A 20,404-nucleotide genomic window follows, 5' to 3' on the forward strand; every position below is an offset into this window, starting at 1 on the left:
ATACTACTTTGCTAATGGAGTAGTAGAAATTGTCTTCTACTGGGAGTAGTTGATGTCATTTAACAACTGTTAACTAAGGTATTAGGGTGTTTTGTTAATGAGGCCAAGTTTCTAAGTTTGGCCTCTGCAGGGGCCAGGATAATGAATGCAGGTTTTGTTCTGTGGCTGCTGAATTCCTGAATGCAATCAACTGTCATGCAAATGCACATGGTTGGTTGTAATCCAAAGTACATTCCCTATAGATAATGAGACAGAAATGAAATGTAGGCACTGGGACAGCGCACTTTACATTTTGAAACTTCATTAGTTTATTTTTGGTGATGCTAAATATACATGGTTCAAGAGTTTTTAAATGTATAAAAAAGTACTTAGTGGAGAGTGTCTGTCTCACCCCTGTCTCCCATCTGCCTGGGTTCCTTTATCTTTCCATTAGGGAATCGCTGTTCTCAGTTTCCTACATACCCTTACCAGTGACACCATAAAGGATCTATGAATATATATATATATGTATTTTCCCCATGTCCTTTTAGCAACACATCACATTGTCCTTTATAAGTCACCTGGGCCTTGCTTTTTTCACTGAACAATATCTTGGACATCATCTCACAGGCCTTCTTCCTGGTTCTTCTTCACCCATGCATGACATTCCACTCTGTGGAAGTTCCGTACTGTATGTATCTCTTTAATGGATATTTAGATTGTTGTTAAGCCTCCGTTCAGTTTTCTTCCTTTCTGTTTAAAAGTTATTTAGTTAGTTTCGCTTCTGTCTGCGCCGCTTTGCACGGGGCTTTCTCTAGTGGTGGTGAGGGCTGCCGCTCTTCGTTGCGGGGGACAGGCTTCTCCTGCTGTGGAACACGGGCGTGGCGGGCAGGCTTCAGTGGGTGCAGCTCGTGGGCTCAGTCATCGTGGCGCACAGGCTTAGTTGCTCTGTTGCACGTGGACTCTTCCTGGACCAGGGCTTGAACCTGTGTCTCCTGCAGTGGCAGGTAGATTCTTATCCACAGCACCCCCAGGGAAGTTCCCTCCACTTCCTTTCATATTGGGTTTGCATATTTCTGATTAAACTTCTTTTCCTAGTTACCGATGATTTAGTCATCATTACAAATGAGATTTTTGTTCACTGCATGGTATAACTGGCTGTTGTTTGTATATATAAAAATATTGATTTCCATGTATTTTGTACCTTGCTGATTTCTCTTATCGTCCATAGTAGGTTTTGAGTTGATTTTCTAGGGTTTAAGAAAAACAGTCATGTCACCTGAAAGCAGGGATGGCTCAAAGCAAATACTAATAGTGATAAAGTGGGCATGTTTGTATTAATAATGTTCTGATTTTAGTGAAACTGCTGCTTGCGTTTCTTGTTAAGCTTTGTGCCAGCTTCAAGGTTGAGGTAGATGGACTTTATCATGTTAGGGAAGTAGCTTGATACTTATTTTATTGAATGTTGTATCAATGGCTTGTCAGCATCTACCGATATGATCATTTGATTCCCCCCCCTTAGATATCTTAATATAATTAACTCGATTTTTGCCTCGCTATGTACTTAGTAAGACCTAGTTTGTGGCAACCTCCTAACTTTTTGGTTTCTGAATGTGGGCTTTGCTTTAAGTTCAATTATGTCTATGCTTTATGTTTATTTTTATAGACATATAGAAAAATAATATTTCTTTAATGACACACAGGTGATGCAGGAGAAAGAGGGGATCGTGGCCCCCCAGGAAGAGGTTCCAAAGGTTTGCCTGGAGCTCCCGGTCTCCCAGGTAAGAATGAAGGCAGGAAGAGGTGGGAAGTGCTATCGAGCACGTGGTCTGAACTGGATCACACTGTACAGTATGGCTCTTTGATTACCTCTGCTTATCATGTGATAATAATGACTGGCATCGACTTTTGAAGACCACCTTTAATGAAAAGGACTTCCCTGGTGGCTCAGATGGTAAAGCGTCTTGCTTACAATGTGGGAGGCCTGGGTTCGATCCCTGGGTCAGGAAGATCCTCTGGAGAAGGAAATGGCGACCCACTCCAGTACTCTTGCCTGGAAAATCCCATGGACAGAGGAGTCTGGTAGGCCACAGTCCATGGGGTCGCAAAGAGTCGGACACGACTGAGCGACTTCACTTTCACTTTCACTTTAATGAAAAGTTAAATAGTCTGTAAATCATGTCTATATTCTTTGAGAGAAGAATACAGGTCTTGAAATGTTACTTTCTTAAATAAATACTTTAAAAATGGCTGTTGAGGTCCAGCCCCAAGCATTGTTATAAAATCCTGGATGAATGGGGCCCTGTCCATTTCTAGCCCAGTGGTAGTTTCCTCTTTTTTTTTTTAACTAAAAAGTTGGAGCAACAGGAAGATGAATCGAAGTTTTTAGCTATTCATGTTGCCCAGGGGATAACTGAAATTTTATTCTGAAAGCTTCTCCTTCAAACACCCAGACCCTCCAAAAACCCATATCCCAAAATAAATAAACCTGCACATTCCTACTCGCAAAAGTCCCTCCAAGAATGTAGCCCAGCTGGGTGGACTGAGCTGACACAGTCGTGTCTGTGTGAGAGCGGCCACTCTCAGCGGGTGTCTGTCCTCCTTACACACCGGCTGCTCTGTGGCCGAGGTCCAGGCTGCCCCACATTAGTCCACTGGATACGACCGCCAAGTCCGACCGCTGAAGCGGCCTCCTGGGGGCTGAAAGCCAGTTCAGGTGAAGAGCGTGAATAGCCTGAGCCTCCAGTAAACGAAACGCTCTGAGCGCTTTAGGGCCAGGGCTCAGGAAGGCCCCCTGAAGTCCCTGGGGAGACTAGTCAGGGGAGGGGGCTTGTGCAGAAGGATGGTGGCCCACACTCCCACCGTGGATCTGAAAAACTTGGTTGAGGGAAATCTAGCAAAGAAATGATCATTTTCTAATTCTGCTGGAGGCTTACATAGTCAATCATGGCTATAATTGCAGCCCCAAAACATCATTGCTTTCTAATTATCCATTTCATTGCTCCTGGTGATCACTTTCTCATTTAAAATAATTTTTAAAAATATGAATGCATTTGGAGATAGCTCAAACGCTGCCTTTCTAAAATGGTAATTGGTGGGCCTGTCAAGATGTTTTCACAAGCTGATGAATTTTTGTGATTGGAGAAGGAAGCCTTTGTGATCAGAAAAGGAAAGAAAATCTGCCTGGAGTTGAATGGGACCCAGGGAAGAAGATTTTAATAAACAGTAAAATCTGGATTCATTGATGGATGTCTAGAAGAAAGAAAAGGAAAACAGACTTTACTCAGGGCTTGTCTCCCTTATCCATGGTAGGAATACAATGTTTGAAGGCTAATAAAATAACATCATTACAATTTACCTAATTATCTATGTATTTGTAGGAGATCCTGACAATTTCTCCTCCCATTTTGTTGACAAATTACAGTTCCTGGATCAGCAGCTTGTACTATTGGCAAAATTTACCAAAAATACACTATTGTATCTGGTGACTTCTGCTTTCAAAAAATCTGTTGATAAATCCCATTTTGAGTTTAAAAATAGGAAGATGGAGATCAGCTTGTATTTGTGCAGTGTCCCAGTGTCCCAAGAGGATGTGTTGTCCTCACATGCAGTTTGCATGGTGCCCCTGGACCCTTGCTCTGCCTGGAAGGGGCTCTGTGGGTTTGCTTTTTAGGACACCAGTCATCCGTGTATGGGCGAGTGGTCAGGTAGGGCAAGTCGTCCCTGGCAGCTCTATGTGACCCTCAGCTGGTCTTCCTTGTGAAAATGATTAGATTTTAGTCTTGGAGTTAAGACTCAAATCTGATTTGTTAAAATCAGATTTGTTCAGGACTCCTTGCTGCATTTCTCCAGCCCTCACCCCTCCCTTCCTGGTTCTACCAGTCTTTGTTTTTCTGTGCTTTAGTTACATTTTCTTTGAGGGGATATTTGACATTACTTAGGGAGAACTCAGAGTTACAGATTAGTCTTTAAAGAATCGAGGCTACCTTTCTGAAGCAGATTACAGGTTAGTCTTTAAAGAATCGAGGCTACCTTTCCAAAGCACGCAGATGGGTCTGTGCTTATCATCCACTTTGAGGCACCAGCTGGATCGTTGGCTTTGAGTTGGCTCACATCCCTGTGTCTATGCCTCGATATACTCAGATAACAGTTTCCAAAATCCATCCAGTCCATGAACAAGAGATTTTGGGGCCCTTCTGCGCTCTGAGAGTGGGCCCTTGGGAGTGTGGGCTCTGTAATTCAGATATCTGCCTTTACACCTTGACCGTCACTTCCGAGCTTTACGGCGTCGGGCTAGTTCCTGACTGGCTCTGTGCCTCAGTGTCCCCACTAACAAAAGAGTGATAATAATCAACAATCCCATCTCCTAGAGAGTCTAATTCTGAGAACTAAAGAAAAATCAATCCATGAAAGGAGCCTAGGACAGTTTCTGGCTATAGTGGATGCTCCAGAAGTGCCAGTTATTAGACCTATTATTAACGTAACAAACTCGCTGTTGCATTTCGAGGTGGATTAAGTGCAGAGCTGGACCCTGGCTCAGCCTTTGTGGCTTTTTCTCAACCTTCTGTCAGTCAGCACTGCCCCTAACGCCTCAGACCCTCCATCCGCTGAATCACTGTGACTCCAGACTGCACGTGCGAGCGCTGGCCCCTGGAAATCATGTCACCAAGTAGCTGGGCTGCTTTAAATATCCTTGGTAGAGCTTGGAGTGTGGGTAGGAATGTGACCTCTGGTCTCTCACAATCCTGACGGTGGGAGGACTTTAGGACCCAGGGGAGCCCTCACCATGGCTGTGTTCAGGGACTTGTTTGGAGCCTTGTAGATAAACACACATCTTAAGTAAAGGAGGGAACTGGCAGAATAGGATGTTCTGCGAGCCCTTTGCCATCCCTGTTGTTGAATTTGGGACTCGGGTCCTTCTAAACGGAAAGAAGATCGTTTGGTCATTCTTCTCGGTGCTAACATAGCTGATCTATTGGAACAAATGCAATACCTTCATTATCTGTCAGTTGTCAGAATGGCTCTGCTCTTTCTGCACTGTTTTCGTTCTGTCGGCCCTCCTTCTCTCAGCGTGTTCACTGTGAAGTATTGTGTGCCCCTTGTGGGTGTGATGGTCTGTCGTCTGGTACAGACCTTGGGTCCTTATTATGACCATTGCACGGACTGTCGTCTTGCTGTAGCACCCTGTTGTCTAAACGTGGACACAGATCGTCCAGTTTGCTTCTCACAGCCAGAGGTGGGCAGGGCAGGTGTGTGAGAGGGATGGGCTGTGGAGCTAGGCTTCCCAGGCATGGGAAGACCCTCCTCATTTAGGAGGGTCTGTGTGTATGGATGTGAGAGTTGGACTGTAAAGAAAGCTGAGTGCAGAAGAATTGATGCTTTTGAACTGTGGTGTTGGAGAAGACTCTTGAGAGTCCCTTGGAATGCAAGGAGATCCAACTAGTCCATCCTAAAGGAGATGAGTCCTGGGTGTTCACTGGAAGGACTGATGTTGAAGCTGAAACTCCAATACTTTGGCCACCTGATGCGAAGAGCTGACTCATTTGAAAAGACGCTGATGCTGGGAAAGATTGAGAGCAGGAGGAGAAGGGGATGACAGAGGATGAGATGGTTGGATGGCATCACCGACTCAATGGACATGGGTTTGGGTGGACTCCGGGAGTTGGTGGTGGACAGGGAAGCCTGGTGTGCTGCGATTCATGGGGTTGCAAAGAGTTGGACACGACTGAGCAACTGAACTGAACTGTGGACGTGTTAATACCTGGAAAGCACTTAGCATAGCACCTGGCTTACGACAACCCTTCTGCAGCTTTAGTTATTATTGTTCCTCCTTTTATGTTTGAGGAAGTACAGACTCACAAAGGTCACAAAGATCTCTCAGTAGTAAGTGACAAGGCCGACGTTCACGTGTCCGGGTTCTCGTTGTGGACAGAGTGACGTGCGGGCAGTCCAGGTGTGTGCTGAGTCTGTCTTGCCAGACTTTGGCACATTTCCTTTTCTGCCCCTGTCCCAGAGCTGTGGGGACCACACTGAGCGAGGCCTCTGGGACCTTAGACCCTACCCCCTGCCCTCACCTCTCCCGTGTCTGTCTCGTCACAGAGACCTGTGCTGAGTGTCCCTTCACCAGGAACTCTTTGCCTGTTGCCACTGAACTTGTCCACTGGGGACCAGTTGCTTGCCTCTCTGGGGATTTGAAGAAAAGATATTTGAGTGGGTCCCGACTTCTTCTTTGTGTATCTGAACGTGCTGGGAGGACGAGGACCTTAACTGATGGTTGTGTGTGAACATGACCCGGACGTTACACTGACTTGCACTTATCACACCAGGTTTCGTGTTCAAGGTTTGCAGATAGATGAGCTTTGCCTGTGGATCCTGAGTGAAGAAGTCCCCAGACAGAAAGGTCACACTCGCTTTAGGCTTAAGTCTGCGCCTGTGCTTTCTAAGTCGCTTCAGTCATATCCGACTGTTTGCGACCCCGTGGCCTATAGCCCGCCAGGCTCCTATGTCCATGGGATTCTCCAGGCAAGAACACTGGAGCGGGTTGCCATGCCCTCCTCCAGGGGATCTTCCTGACCCAGGGATCAAACCCGAGTCCTTTACATCTCCTGCATTGGCAGGCGGGTTCTTTACCAGCAGTGGCACCTCGGAAGCCTGGGCTTGCGCCTGGCCTAGTCATTTTTTCTGCGCTGTCCTGTTTCCACTCTCTAATCGGGGTGTGGGAATCTTATGTAAACAAACCACTTTACACACTAATTCCTGAAACATATGTGCTTTGTCAAGTGCTCAGAACAAGGTGAGAAATGTAAGAAATTCCCTATTGAATGCTGGAAATGATTCCCAAGTTTTCCTTTTAAAGCCTATGTGCTTAGTCCCTTTTATGTCACTGCAGGTGTTTTTAGGGCCGAGAGGCTGGCCCTCTGTCTGTGTAACACGACTGCCCTCTAGTGTCCATACAGAGAGTGACACAGACATTCGTTTTTAGAAATCATGAAAGGTTTGACAGTAACATTTCATAGGTCCTTGAAATTTCAGAAAACTCTAATTACTGGGCTGTTAGTGTAGCTCAGACACCCACGAGGCAGGCAAAGCAGAGTGAGAGCACTTTCGATTCGTGCTTTCTCTTCCCCATAAGAGTTAAAACGAGCTTTCTGCCATACAACAACAGCGTGCTTATATATGCATATATGCATAAGTATGCATACATACACCCCCTCCCTCGGGGACCTCCCTCCCAATCCTCCTCTCATTCTCCAGGTCATCCCGGGGCCGCCAGCTGAGCTCCCTGTGCTGTACAGCAGCTCCCGCTGGCTGGCTGTTTAGTGCGGTCATGTTTATGTGTCAATGCACTCTCTTCCTTTCCCGCCCTCACCTTCCCCTGCTGGAGGACCGTGCTTTTTGAGCCCTGAGGACCAGATGGCTTCTGCTGCAGCCCGGACCTGTGCTTTGTAGGGCCGAGCTGCCAGGGCAGTGTGCAAACAGCGGGCATGCTGTGTCCTGATGACACTGTTCACAACCCCGGCACTGGCTCATGGGCTGCAGTGTGTCCAGCCTGACCACTTAAAGGCATTTATATCTGGCCTCTTTTTTTAAGCCTTAAAAGACCAACTCAACCTTTAACTGTCTCTGTGCCAGGAAGTCTGAACAGGCTATGCTTAAAGGCAGGGTTCTGCTGAAGCCTTGTCAACAGGCGCTGTGGCTTAGGGGTAGACTTTGTCTTGAGACGGAAACACAGAATTACCTGCATCATCACTTGTTATAGTCTAGTGAAGGCTTATGAGGTAAATGAAGGGGAATTACTTATGTCTGCTTGTCCAGAGCCTTGAGATGTATAGAGTCAGAGATAATTATTCCCTTAAAGCTTTGCTGCCTTTTGTCCTGTAATGTGGCTTTTCGTGGATCTAATAGTAAGTATAATGGGAAGAATGTTGTGTGTAAAGCAGTGTCTCTAACGCGGTTTCCTTCTAAAAGTATGTGGGCTGTGGATTAAGGCAGCTAAATAAGACCAGATCACTGCAACAAGACCAACAGAAGAAAAACGGAATCAATAAACCCACTAAAATAGGGACAGAAAACTAAAAACTGCCGAGAAACAGGGAAAGGAACTAAATCTAAGTGAACACAATTGAACATATAGACTGTGTTTTCACCTTTTGGCTTAATAGCCAAGTTAAGACGCGAGGAGAAGTGAGAGTGTTAGTTGCTCGGTCGTGTCCGACTCTCTGTGACCCCATGCGATCCGTCAGGCTCCTCTGTCCCTGGGATTCTCCAGGTAAGAGTACTGGAGCAGGTAGCCAGTCCCTTCACCAGGGGATCTTCCTGACACAGGGATCGGACCTACGTCTTCTGCATTGCAGGCAGATTCTTTACCATTTGAACCACCAGGGAAGCCTGGACCCAAGGGAGGATCTCTGTAAACACTGTGTTATCCTGGCACACAGGATTCCTTTTACATGCCTCTGGTATCACCACCTTTGCAGGCATCGTGTGACAGCATGCTGGTGCAATGGAGAGAATGTTCACAGAAATGCGTCTCTTTGTTATGGGGTCTATCACTCCATGCCTCACTGGTTCATGGATGAACCAAACAATCTGTGCACTTGACAAAAGACAGAAATCCCCCCAAGAGCTTAGGGCTCCATGTAGTTTCCTGTTGGGGTAAAGCTCTGATGAGAAGAATTTCAGGGAGCTTTGTGGGGTGCGTTGCACAGTCTTCTAAGAGACACAAAGCAATAATTTTTTAATAGTCATTCATTGAGTGCATTTAGGCAGAGAATACAGTTCTAAGGCAGGCATCATCCATCTTGTGGATGAGGAGATGGGGAGATGAGTGATTTGCTGATGTCACACGACTTGTATGGCAGAGCTAGACCTTCCAGCCACCTGTCTGCATCTTCCAACCACCGAGGGGCATGTCTCCCTGCCTGGAAATTGATCACCTGCTAAAAATAAGGGCGGCTGCTACAGGAGCATGGTCTGAAGAAATACAGCGTGAGCCGCAAAGCCGTGTGTTGGCATGTATGATTTTTAAACCTGCTGGTAGCCAAGTTAAAAGAGTCAGAATCAGGTGGAATTCATTTTAATAATTATATACGTATGATGATAGAATAATTGTTTAACCCACTGGGTCCAACATATTGTAATTTCCTTATGTAATAAGTACAAACTGTATCGATGAATTATTAACAAATTGAGATCCAGGTGTGTTTAGCATCTGAGTCAGCCTGTTCCCGGGCTCAGCAGACATCTGGGTGGAGAGGCTGCTGTATCTGGCAGATGGAAGAGGGGATGAGAGATTCCAGGGTCTCCTAACACTTTTAACTTTACAGCGACTCAACTGCCATGAAGGGATCCTGTCCCACCATCCAGATCCAGTTTGGCCACCCCGTCATCTCTAAAAGCGTCTCTCCAGGCCCTCTGTGCACGCTGCTGGGCCGGGAGGGGGCCTGCGTCTGCGGCCGCGCGGGACCTCCTGCTCACAAGTCCTTCTGTGTGTTTCAGGTGACCCGGGTCCTGCCAGCTACGGGAGAAACGGCCGGGATGGCGAGCGAGGCCCCCCAGGGGCGGCAGGCATCCCCGGTGTGCCCGGCCCCCCGGGACCCCCGGGCCCTCCTGGTTTCTGCGAGCCAGCATCCTGCACCATGCAGGCCGGCCAGCGGGCATTCAACAGCAAAGGCCCGAATCAGTGAAGGGCTTGGGGCCACGCGGCTGTCGGTGGAAACCACGCCTGAAGAAGGAGCCTGGGGGAGAAATGCCCCCCTTCAGTGGTACCCTAAAAATCCCATCTGACCATCAGGTTTAGGACAATGGTGCTATTCAGCAAATCCTCTCTCCTTTCTCTTTGAGGGGAGCCACAGAGCAATGGATCAGACAGACAGACAGACAACACCCCTCCCTTTGGGTGAGTCGGCAGTCCCGTCCCCAGGGTCTTGAACTCACGTGTGCTATCCGTGTGTGGCATGTCACGGGCCGCTGTGCCAATAAACAGAGACGGCTGTTTGGTTTACCTCAGTCGCAGTAGTTATTTCCATTTTGTAGTGAGCGCCTTGTTCTCAGACGCTCATTTCAGCTCTACCAGGATTTACCAGACTGGTTAAGAAGCAGCCCGACTCCTGTCAACAGAATTGGTGCTTAGATCCCCATCACTGTGCTCCTGGGGACTCCGCGGTTGCTGCGCCACTCGGGGTAGTTTCCTTACACTCGTGGGCTTCTCAGCGTCAGCTTGCCTTTCTGCTGAACTGTACTGTATCCAAACCCATTCACATTTTGGGCTCGTCCATGTGAAAGCAAAGAAAGAATCTTAATACTCCACCATTCGGTAGTTTTATTGATGAGATTATTTATTTTCAAGGCTTGAGGTCACGTCTCTGTTTGTACCAAAGAAGCAATAAATATGGTTTCTTACCTTCTTGAATGTTTTTTTATAGTTGTGTTCAATGAAAAGAAGTCCCATACGATTGTTTAGATACGTAAAGCTTTTTAAATCCTGGCATTTCTGCAGGCCTGTATTTATAATGTTAGTGCTTTGTTCTACAGAGAAATTAAAAAGCCCTTCCTGCTTCCCAGAGGGTGTGGCCTTGTGACAGAGTTCTTTGTATGTATGTGTATGGCGGGGGTGGAGCGGGCCGGGGGCGGGGGGCGGTAGAGGAGGTTTCGTGGACCGTTTAGAAGTGAAATGAAAGTTGTGAACCCATCCTCCAGAAGCGTACAAATGGATTTGCACAGATCTGCTTGCACACGATGGCAGATGGCATGGGCCCCCGAGTCTAGCCTTGCCTGGGTTCTGGGGGAGAAACTGCTGCCTTCATTTCAGTGTTGTCCTGTTTAGAACGTCACTGCACAAATGATTTATGTTGTACAATTTTTCTTATAAACTGTATAAAGGCAGCTCAGCTAAAGCACTGTATTCTTGTCAATAAGATAGGTATTGCCTGGCCCCTCAAGCGCTCCATTACTATTTACATCATCACTCTGGCCTGCTGTTTTGTCAACATCTATATTAGCTATCGACCAGCCTTAACATGGTCATTTTGTGTCACAGGGCATATGACATATGTGTCCCAGGCGTAGCACAGAGCGCCTTTCAGGATCTTTTCCGCTTATGGGACTCGGTTCTCTTAAGTCAAGGGGAGTGAGCCCTGATAGGTTTGATGCCGTTTTCTTCCCTCAGCTGGACTCCCAACATTTTAAAATCTTAGCCCCATTCATTTGGTTAAATCAATCAACATGTAATGTGTATTTGGGTTTCTTTAAAATCGCTCACAGCATCTAGTTCCGTGCTTCTCGTATGGATTGTGTGTTAAGGGGAATGTTTCCAACTTGGCTGCATAGGTCAGTGTCAGCTCCACACCAGGAGGATGGTCCTTCTTGTGGGAGAGATAATCTTTGCAAACAGAGACATCGGTCATAACTACTTACATGGTCTCCACATGAATGGCAAACCTTTTCAGGTGCTGTGACATATAATCAAATAAATGCAAAGAAATTGCCTTATTTTCACCAAGGTGGTTTTATTTTAACTGCAGTGACATAGTCAGATACAACAAAAGAAAAATTAGATAAACAAATAAATATGTTTCTCAGTTCTGATAAATGGGTTTATCAGATTCATAAGAAAATTAAAAGTAAAATTTCAAAGAAAAGTTGGATCAACTGTTCTACAAACTTGATATACAAAAGGCTGTACAGCAAGCTCCATAGACACAGCAAGCTGGAAACCACCGCTTACAAAGAGATGGTGCAAACAGCACATCCCCAGCGGTGGGAGGAATCCATCGTAAATCCAGTTCAGAAGTAGTTTACAGAAGCAGTATAGACTTGATGGAGAAACTGCAAAGGAAAGCATCTCACTGATCCTCTCCATGAAAGAATGTTGATAAATCCTGAATTAGACCAAATCTGTCTCTCCAGCAAAACAGAAGCCCTCCAGACCTCGGGGAAGTTGGAAGGTGTCTGAGTTGCTGAGAAGAGTGGGGGAGATTACAGGTGGTTAGAAACGTGCATATTACTTACTCAAGGGCTGATGATCTAATTCTAAGCCAGTGTGTCTGTGACACTGTGACTTGATTTTCATCCCACAGATCTGACAGGTTGGGTAAGAACTGTGGAAATCACTTCCCAGTGACTGAGCACATAAATTCCCTGGCACAGTTTGGGACAATTGAGTTTGTCTAACAGAAGAGGATGAATGAGTAGTCCTATGATTGATTTTATTATTTATGGACACACTCTTTCAAGCTAACTACATGAATATTGCTATCCTTAAACATCATAAGTAAAATCTGATTTACTTGCAACCTGAAATAAGCTTAATGTAAATCCCTGCTTTAGAAGATAAATCTCTGTAGTCTTTATTTTTTTGGCTATTACAGCTTCTCTGATATCTAATATGTCTGAGTTTAAAAATAAACTAATACAGGGGAAGATCACTAGAAATACATACAGTCACACTAAATATCAAGAAGATGGTTTTTAAACATTTTCTGGGAGCCCTGGCAAAAGGTGTGAAAAAGCAATATTAAGAAAAACACTAGCCAACAAGTAATCCTGCTGTTTACAACCAGGGAATGGATGTAAATTATTCAAAATATCTTTTTAGAAAAAGAACATTTGTGTTCAATAAATACAGGTCAAGTCTCTTTTTTTTTTCCCTAGAGTAAAATTGGTACTTTTAAGCTATGTACTGAGTGTTTGTTAGTGAGCTTTGATCCAGGACATGGCAGTTTTAATTCATATGGCTCAGTAAATATTAAATCAGAATTGGTTTACCATAAGAATGTATGACTATAGATACACATGCCCAAACGCTCTTTAAAGAACTAACTAGAGGAAGTATAATGCATTGGTTGGTACATTATACATACAGTTTAATGTATCTGGTTATCAGGAAGAAGATACTGACTGATCCTATTTTTAATCTTAATAAATGGGAATCCATGCTAACTTTCCCCTTAACAATCCCTTCACATCTTACTCTTGATGCCAAATTTTCTAAGAATACCTACAGAGAAAGCAAATGATGGGAACTGGCTCCAAGAAACTTTCTTTTAAGGTTTGTCTGAATTTGTCTCTGGCCTCCAAGTTGAAGATTTTTGTGTGAAAAGACTTCAGACTCTCCCTTAGAGAGCACACGATTACTTTACTCTTCATGACGGACCTGAGGGTGAGGATCGTTAAGAACTCTGTCAATCATTTCCCAGTCTAAGCAGGAATCTATATCCACTGGCATGTTTTGATGGGATTCATTTCTGTTAAAGAGACATGCCGTGTATTTAACCTAGTGGCCCATCACTCAAGATGGAAGAGCTTATGTTTATGAGAAAAGCTAACTGTGACATTTCTCATCTTGCGCAAGCCCCCATGATCTAGTGAGGAGATCACCATGTGTGACCCAAGTCACAAAGGCCTGGATACACTGTTTCTGCTTTTAATTCTCATCCAAAATCATCAGACCAAGATTTTTATGAGCTGCCACTGAGCTGGGCTACGAATGTAATTCTTAAAAACTAAGTGTGGATTCATGTGACAAACGGAAGTATAATTACGAGCATGGTATTGACATAAGCCCGGCAGCAGGCGGGTCTGCAGGCTCTCTGGTCTCATGCTGGGGATGTGAGTGTGCCTGCAGCCTCCCTGAGGCTGACACCCGTCAGAAGGGCCAAAATGTGGAGCTTCAGCTAAAGAAGAGATGCTGCTAACAACTACACCTCAGAACTCCCGGATTGAGGGTCAAATCCTTCGTTGCTGAGTTAAGTGACAGACTCATTCTGCAACACAAACATACAGGAATTAACTCCTCAAAGCAGTATCACCACATAGGATTTAGCATAAACCTAGTGCCATTTCACTTGACAGCAGCATGTTGAATTAAACCTTACATAGCTTGATGAGGTAAGATAGAGAACAAAGAGAATGGACAAAAAAATGCATCCAAAGTCTTATTTTAAAAATAAATAGTTTAAAAATATGTCATAAAACAATCTGAATTTAAATACATTAATACACTGAAAAATATTTATCCCTAAAATGTACTTTAAATAAAAGAGCAAAATAAAAAGTTGTGATGCAGTTAGCATCTTTACACCCATATGCTTATCTTTGTCAGGCGACACACACCCTTCTGATAAACTCAAATCTTACTAACTACCCCTTAAATTTAGTGAAATCTCTTACTTTATTAGTATTCTCTTTTGACAAATTCATGAAGCAAGTAGCTAACTCCTGGAGTTGTAACCTATATCACTCACTATTGGCTCTGAAAATAAAAGTTGCTCAGCTGTGTCCAACTCTTTGTGACCCCATGGACTATACAGTCCATGGAATTCTCCAGGCCAGAATGCTGGAGTGGGTAGCCTTTCCCTTCTCCAGGGAATCTTCCTAACCCAGGGATTGAACCCAGGTTTCCCACATTGCAGGGAGATTCTTTACCAGCTGAGCTACCAGGGAAGCCCAAGAATACTGGAGTGGGTAGCCTATCCCTTCTCCAGGGGATCTTCCTGACCTAGGAATCAAACAGGGGTCTCCTGCATTGCAGGTGGATTCTTTACCAACTGAGCTATCAGGGAAGACTATTGGCTCTGAACATGGCATTTTTTTCCATTTAGATTTTTCTTAGACAGCTTGGTTTTATAAGCCTGCCCTAAATTTGAGAGTCCCTTGCACTGCAAGGAGATCCAACTAGTCCATCCTAAAGGAGATCAGTCCTGGGTGTTCACTGGAAGGACTGATGCCAAAGCTGAAATTCCAATACTTTGGCGATGTGATGAGAAGAGCTGACTCTTTTGAAAAGACCCTGATGCTGGGAAAGATTGAAGGCAGGAGGAGAAGGGGACAATAGAGGATGAGATGGTTGGATGGCATCACTGACTCAATGGACATGAGTTTGAGTAAACTCCGGGAGTTGGTGATGGACAGGGAGGCCTGGCGTGCTGCAGTCCATGGGATCACAAAGAGTCGGACACGACTGAGCGACTGAACTTAACTGAACTGAAATTTGAGGTAAATTTTTGCTATTCTGGGTCTGCTTCTCTGGATGACTTTTCTCTGTGTTCACCTGTTCTTCATTCAATTTAACTAACTTGAGCAGTTACTCTGGCACAATCTTGCTGAGTGAAATGTTTGGGGTACGCTCCAGCCACACCACACAAGAAGAGTGAGGTCACTAATCTGTCTTATTTCCTGAGACACCCAGTAGATAAAGACGTTTCATGTCATGAATGCTACCTTTACCAGTCAACTAATGAGTGAATACAATTCAGAGGGCTAAGTCAATTTGAAATAATAGGCATAAAAGACAAAAATTCAATTTGGTCTATATCTCTCCCTCCTGGAAGGCTGTGTAAGCTGTGAGAGAGAGGGCTATAACAGGGGGTCCGAGCTTCCACACTAGCGTTTAAGAATGGACATTGGCAAACAGTGACATGAAACACTTGTGTGCATGAAGAAGGTGGACGTGGACAAATGTGAAAAATAATTTAACAACAAGAGCAATGAACAAATCTGCAAAACTATTCTGAGACTTCACTGGAAAAACCTCAAGCATATAACTTAACCTGGAAATTCTCAATATCAGGATATTATTGCCAATGTTAGGAAAGTTTAAATGATATTTTGAAAAATAGTGTTTCTTATCTTAACTTTTGTAAATAGTGATACATTTCTAAAAAAATATAATTATACAAATCTAATTGTAAACTTTTAAGTACTTTAAACAATGTGAAGATTTGGACATTGTCTAATTCTATAAATGGTCTACTTCTTGTGATAAGCTAAATTCTTTTTATTTGCCAAAAGAGACTTTCTATCCTGTTTAATAGGTAATATGATTACTCAGGTGTTTTCACGTTAATCACTAAAATATGAGGGTAGCGTACAAACTGAAGTTACCAATAGTAAATTTGCAAGTTAGCTAGCCATATAAATACACTTATCAAATAAAACTGAAACAGTCAACAAATCAAACGTTATTGTGCCTGCTTCATAAAGATCCTTAAAGTGAGGAAAACATAAATTAACAAAAAAAATTACAAAACATAAATTAACAAGAAATTATTTACAAAAGTAAAAAAGAGTAAGTGCAAAAGCAAAGGTTTTGATGGAGTTGTTGTCCACTCAGCTGTTTTTAGCCTTTTGCATTTCTGCAAGTCTGTTCAATTCTTCTGATACAAATTGCTTAAGACACCATCTTGTGGACAAAAGGTGACATATCACAGGTTCTCTACAGTGGAGAGAGACTGCAGAAAGGCTCAATCTTATTTAACTCCTAAAACATACTCATAAGAAATCATTTTATAATCCAAACATCAAATGACATCTTTTACAGATAATATATCTTAAGATAATTACTGATGCTCTATCATAAAAGTGTCTAAAACTTTAAAGTTTCAACAATGTTATGAAACATAGAAATAAGCATATGAGATTATCAATACTTTAAAGTCATTAATTAAACTACTTTGATAACAAGGTGAAAAATTTCAAAGGTTAAGACTGGCTGTGTTTCTGTTACAGTTATGAAAAAGTGGTTAATGTCTTCAGCAGAAAAGAAGAATAACAAAGTCATGAATTATTCTTCCTTTTTCTTTAGAGTCTAAAGGCCATAAATATTAACCGAAGTCAAATCTTGTTCTTTGCACAGAAGGATTTCTATCTGACAGTGCTACCTGATCTTGACACAAAATGTTAGACTGGAATTCAAACATACTTCTATAGGGCAAACACACAACTTTTAATTGCCATCATGTGTGTGCGTGCTAAGTGGCTTCAGTCGTGTCCGACTCTTTGCAACCCCATGGACTGTAGCCCGCCAGGCTCCTCTGTCCATGCGATTCTCCAGACAAGAATACTGGAGTGGGTTTCCATGCCCTCCTCCAGGGGACCTTCCCGACCCAGAGATTGAACCTGCGTCTCTTGTGTCTCCTGCATTGGCAGGCAGGTTCTTTATCACTCGTGCTCCGTGGGAAGCCTGTTGCCATCATGGGCTGCGATTACTTTGTATTTAAACACACTGTGTTTGGTGGAGTCCAGGCAAGAGATAACTCATGAAATGTGGTCCTTCTTCTCTGCTGTGGACACTGCTGACCTCTGTGTGGAAGTGAACAAAGGTTCTGGAATGGAACAAAATGAGACAAGAGAACTGGCCACCACCAAGGCAGTTAGAGGAAGTCTTCACACCCTGTTTGGGGCCTTAATTATCCACTTTCTTTTTGTTAAAAGAATCAGGCAGCTGCCAGGTCTTCACTTTCCTGGTGCTGTGTTTGCCGGGTGCAGCCCTTCTCACTGCTCTTTGCTGCATCTCCTGCACAGGCAGCCAAGCAGAGTTCATTCCGTGTGATGCAGCCCTTCCCTCTGGTTATGCCCAAGTAGGACTGAATCACACATGTCCGTTGTTCAGAAAGGGCCTGAGTCACTGTGACAACTTGAGTTTATAATTGGCATCAACTCCTCAAATCACCTGACTAAATCCAGATCCTTGAAACAGGAATAAACCAGTCCAGCATTAATGGAATTTAGAAAAAGAAAGGTTCTGAAGCACTTAATTTGTCGAAAGGACACATGAAATATTCTCTGGCATTAAAATGAGCAGAATTTATAAAACAAGAAAATGAGCTGAATCTTCTTGCGTCTGTGAAGGGATCGATTCCAAGAAAACAATGCATTGATCACCATTGACAAAAAAGTTCATGAAAGCAGTAAAATGCTAAAATAAATACTTCTGGATTAACAAAGAACTAAAAGAATAAGCAAACAATTAATATGAAAAAACAATCCTTGAAAACATATCAAGTGTTTTTAGCTTTATGACAAATTCAAGTAAATTAATGAATGGCAGAGGAGTTGTAGGCTTTCAGAAAGTTCAACAAATTAAAGCTCCACAAATTAAAAGCTCAAGATATACACATAGCACCAGATGTTAGACCTCTGTACATTTTGTGGGGATAAATGATCATTTTACTAAGAAAATGTATGTGTATATTCTGATTGTGTCAGTCTAAAACACAGCACCATTGTAGGTATTGCACAGGAAAGAAAACGAAGGAGAAAATAAAGTTAAAATTAACAACACTTGAAATAAATAAAATGACCTTGGAAATGAAAATAAATAAACTTGGAAGTGACATATACAGCATCATCCAACATGAAATAACAAAATGGTTGTACGTACGCACAGCCACGTAGATAGTACCTGGCCATCAGTTCATCCAACTCCAGTGAAAACCAGTTCAAACCTCAGTGCATCTGACCAAAGCTGCCTCCGTGGAGGCTCGCTGCCCACAAGACCGTGCTCACAGCTTTTCACAGTCTGCCCCAATGGCAGATGTCTGTGGCGGGGCGGGGCTGGGGGGGCGCATGCTCTCGGCATCCCTAGGACCCACCACTCAGATTTCAACAACATCCCCCTGCCCAGGGTTCCAGGAAATTGTTTTCAACCAACAGTTTCTCAAAATAATGTACAGCCAGGCCATGAAACTATCACCCAGCTGTTTGGTTGGCAATCACACGTTTTCGTTCCCGGCCAGAGGACGTGGTCTGGGCAGCATCTGTGCCCCTGAAGTGCGTGGACGCTTGCTCGGTCTCGTGGATTTCCTCCACGGCCCTGACCCTCTAGCTGCAGCTTCTGAGAAGCATCATTCTTCCCACAAGCTTCCAGGCTTCAGCTTGTTGATATGCATCTGTGGATACCACACGCTCATCTTCTATGACAAGGAGGTTTCTTTTCTAGTTGCTAGAAGTCCCATCCTTAGTTCTGATGGCTGGTTCTTAATGTCTGAGAGTGATGAGGTCAGAAGGCTAATGGACTAGGACCCGAAGACTCTGCGAGGCCCTTTAAACTTTGAAAGTACCAAATACAGCTGGGTACCTTCACCACCAGACACCTCCCAGGAAAATCAGCTTTCTGTTTCCCAAATGAGAAACTCAGCAAAGGGACCATGGTGTTGGGCCTCGACTCCTCTCCTTCCTTCTTACGCAGGACACACGCATGCTGGTGGGGCTGCTTTGACCGGAGCTCATTACACAGGATCAGCAAGATCATTTCAGTAGTTGTCTCTGGTAGGATTTGGGCTCCCTGACAAGACAGCCTCCTGAGTTTTCTTCCAGAATCTAAGTTATGAAGGTCTTATTGCCTATCTATTTCTCTACATAAGTAGAATGTATCAAGGACAGTATAAGAATTCTTAAGCTATAAAAGTAGTCAAAAACATTCAGCAGGAGCAATGCACTATATCAAAAAAGTTAATGAAATTGTCAGCAATGATAGTAAATTTAAATACCAAGGAAACTTTCAGACAAGTCTGAAACTTTAAAATTCAGAAATGAAAGGCCAAATACAAGTTGATGAGACTACAAAACGTACATCACCATCAGTCTACTAAGTCATAAGATATCACTTTCTCTTAAAGAAGAACTAACGATAAGATGTGCTTGCATATTTCATAGAAAACCCTGAATAAAAATCATAATAATGGTGAAGCAAGACATATGGAATGAATCTGGAAAAAAATTCTAAAAAGACTGATACCGCAGTTTCTATAGGAATAGGATTCCAATTTTTGTTTTTAATGTCGGGCCTACACCAAAAAAAAAGTCACCCACAATCATGAGGGTCTGACAGTATTAAGAAAGCTCCAAAATCAAGGAGAGGTGACTGGCATCAAGTCTTCCTCAGGTGTGGTTACTTCCCACCTGTTCGCTGGCGGGTGTGTGAGACGGGATACAGACAATCTTCTGGGTTACACCTTCCACTAGGTCCTGGGGGGCCCTGGGGCCCTGGGGCACCTGGTGAGCCTGGCAAGCCCGGAGCTAATGAAATAAAAGACCCCATCGGAATGCAGGTCAACATATAGATCTTCCTCCCTCCCTCCAACCAACACAAGTCATTCAATGTCAACCAGAGCGACACAAAAGGGCCCCAGGGAGCAGGCGTGGCTCCTGTTTTTGGAGGCGGGCTCATGTTGCGAAGATAGTATCACTATTACCTGAAGTCCCAGGAAGACCCGGGCTCCCTGGAAGCCCAATTCCCGGTTCTCCTCTTTCTCCCTTCTGTCCTCGGTAGCCTAAATTAGAGATAAACAAAAAGAGAGACAAAAAAGTAAGCGTGTTCTCTGACTGATATGCATTCAGGAGATACTTTGAGGTGCATGTGGAAAATACACCCAGTGGAATATCTTCACACATTTACATCTGAAAACTATGCTACAGACACTCAGCACAATACTGGATCCTGCAACAACAGTGGTCTGAACACGTGGCGCAAGATCGTAAATTGATACATATTCAAATGTAAAATGTCACCAGGATTTCTTTTCCATGCTGTTGTTAAGTCGCTCCAGTCGTGTCCGACTCTGTGCAACCCAATAGACAGCAGCCCACCCGTCTCCGCCGTCCCCGCCGTCCCCGGGATTCTCCAGGCAAGAATACTGGAGTGGGT

General features: G+C 44.0%; 2 protein-coding genes across 4 annotated transcripts in view; one reads left to right on the top strand and one right to left on the bottom strand.

Annotated features, from left to right (window-relative positions):
- Nucleotides 1-10,541, top strand: part of COL9A1 (collagen type IX alpha 1 chain) — an 87,201-nt gene extending 76,660 nt beyond the window's left edge. Inside the window, 2 exon segments of the mRNA XM_081529387.1 lie at nt 1,683-1,760; nt 9,478-10,541. Coding sequence (XP_081385513.1) covers nt 1,683-1,760; nt 9,478-9,665 — 266 coding nt within the window. The 3' untranslated portion in view covers nt 9,666-10,541.
- Nucleotides 10,542-17,173: 6,632 nt separating this feature from the next.
- The window catches only part of COL19A1 (collagen type XIX alpha 1 chain), a 441,848-nt gene continuing 438,617 nt past the window's right edge, over nt 17,174-20,404 (bottom strand). For all 3 annotated transcript variants that reach the window (XM_081529388.1, XM_081529391.1, XM_081529389.1), the window contains 2 exons: nt 19,953-20,030; nt 17,174-19,776 (listed from right to left, as the gene is read on the bottom strand). In XM_081529388.1, coding sequence (XP_081385514.1) covers nt 19,649-19,776; nt 19,953-20,030 — 206 coding nt within the window. In that variant the 3' untranslated portion in view covers nt 17,174-19,648. The remainder of the gene's footprint in view (nt 19,777-19,952; nt 20,031-20,404) is intronic.

Source organism: Giraffa tippelskirchi, chromosome 9 (assembly GCF_054371585.1).
Source record: "Giraffa tippelskirchi isolate mGirTip1 chromosome 9, T2T-mGirTip1v1.2.pri, whole genome shotgun sequence".
Taxonomy (NCBI): Eukaryota; Metazoa; Chordata; class Mammalia; order Artiodactyla; family Giraffidae; genus Giraffa; species Giraffa tippelskirchi.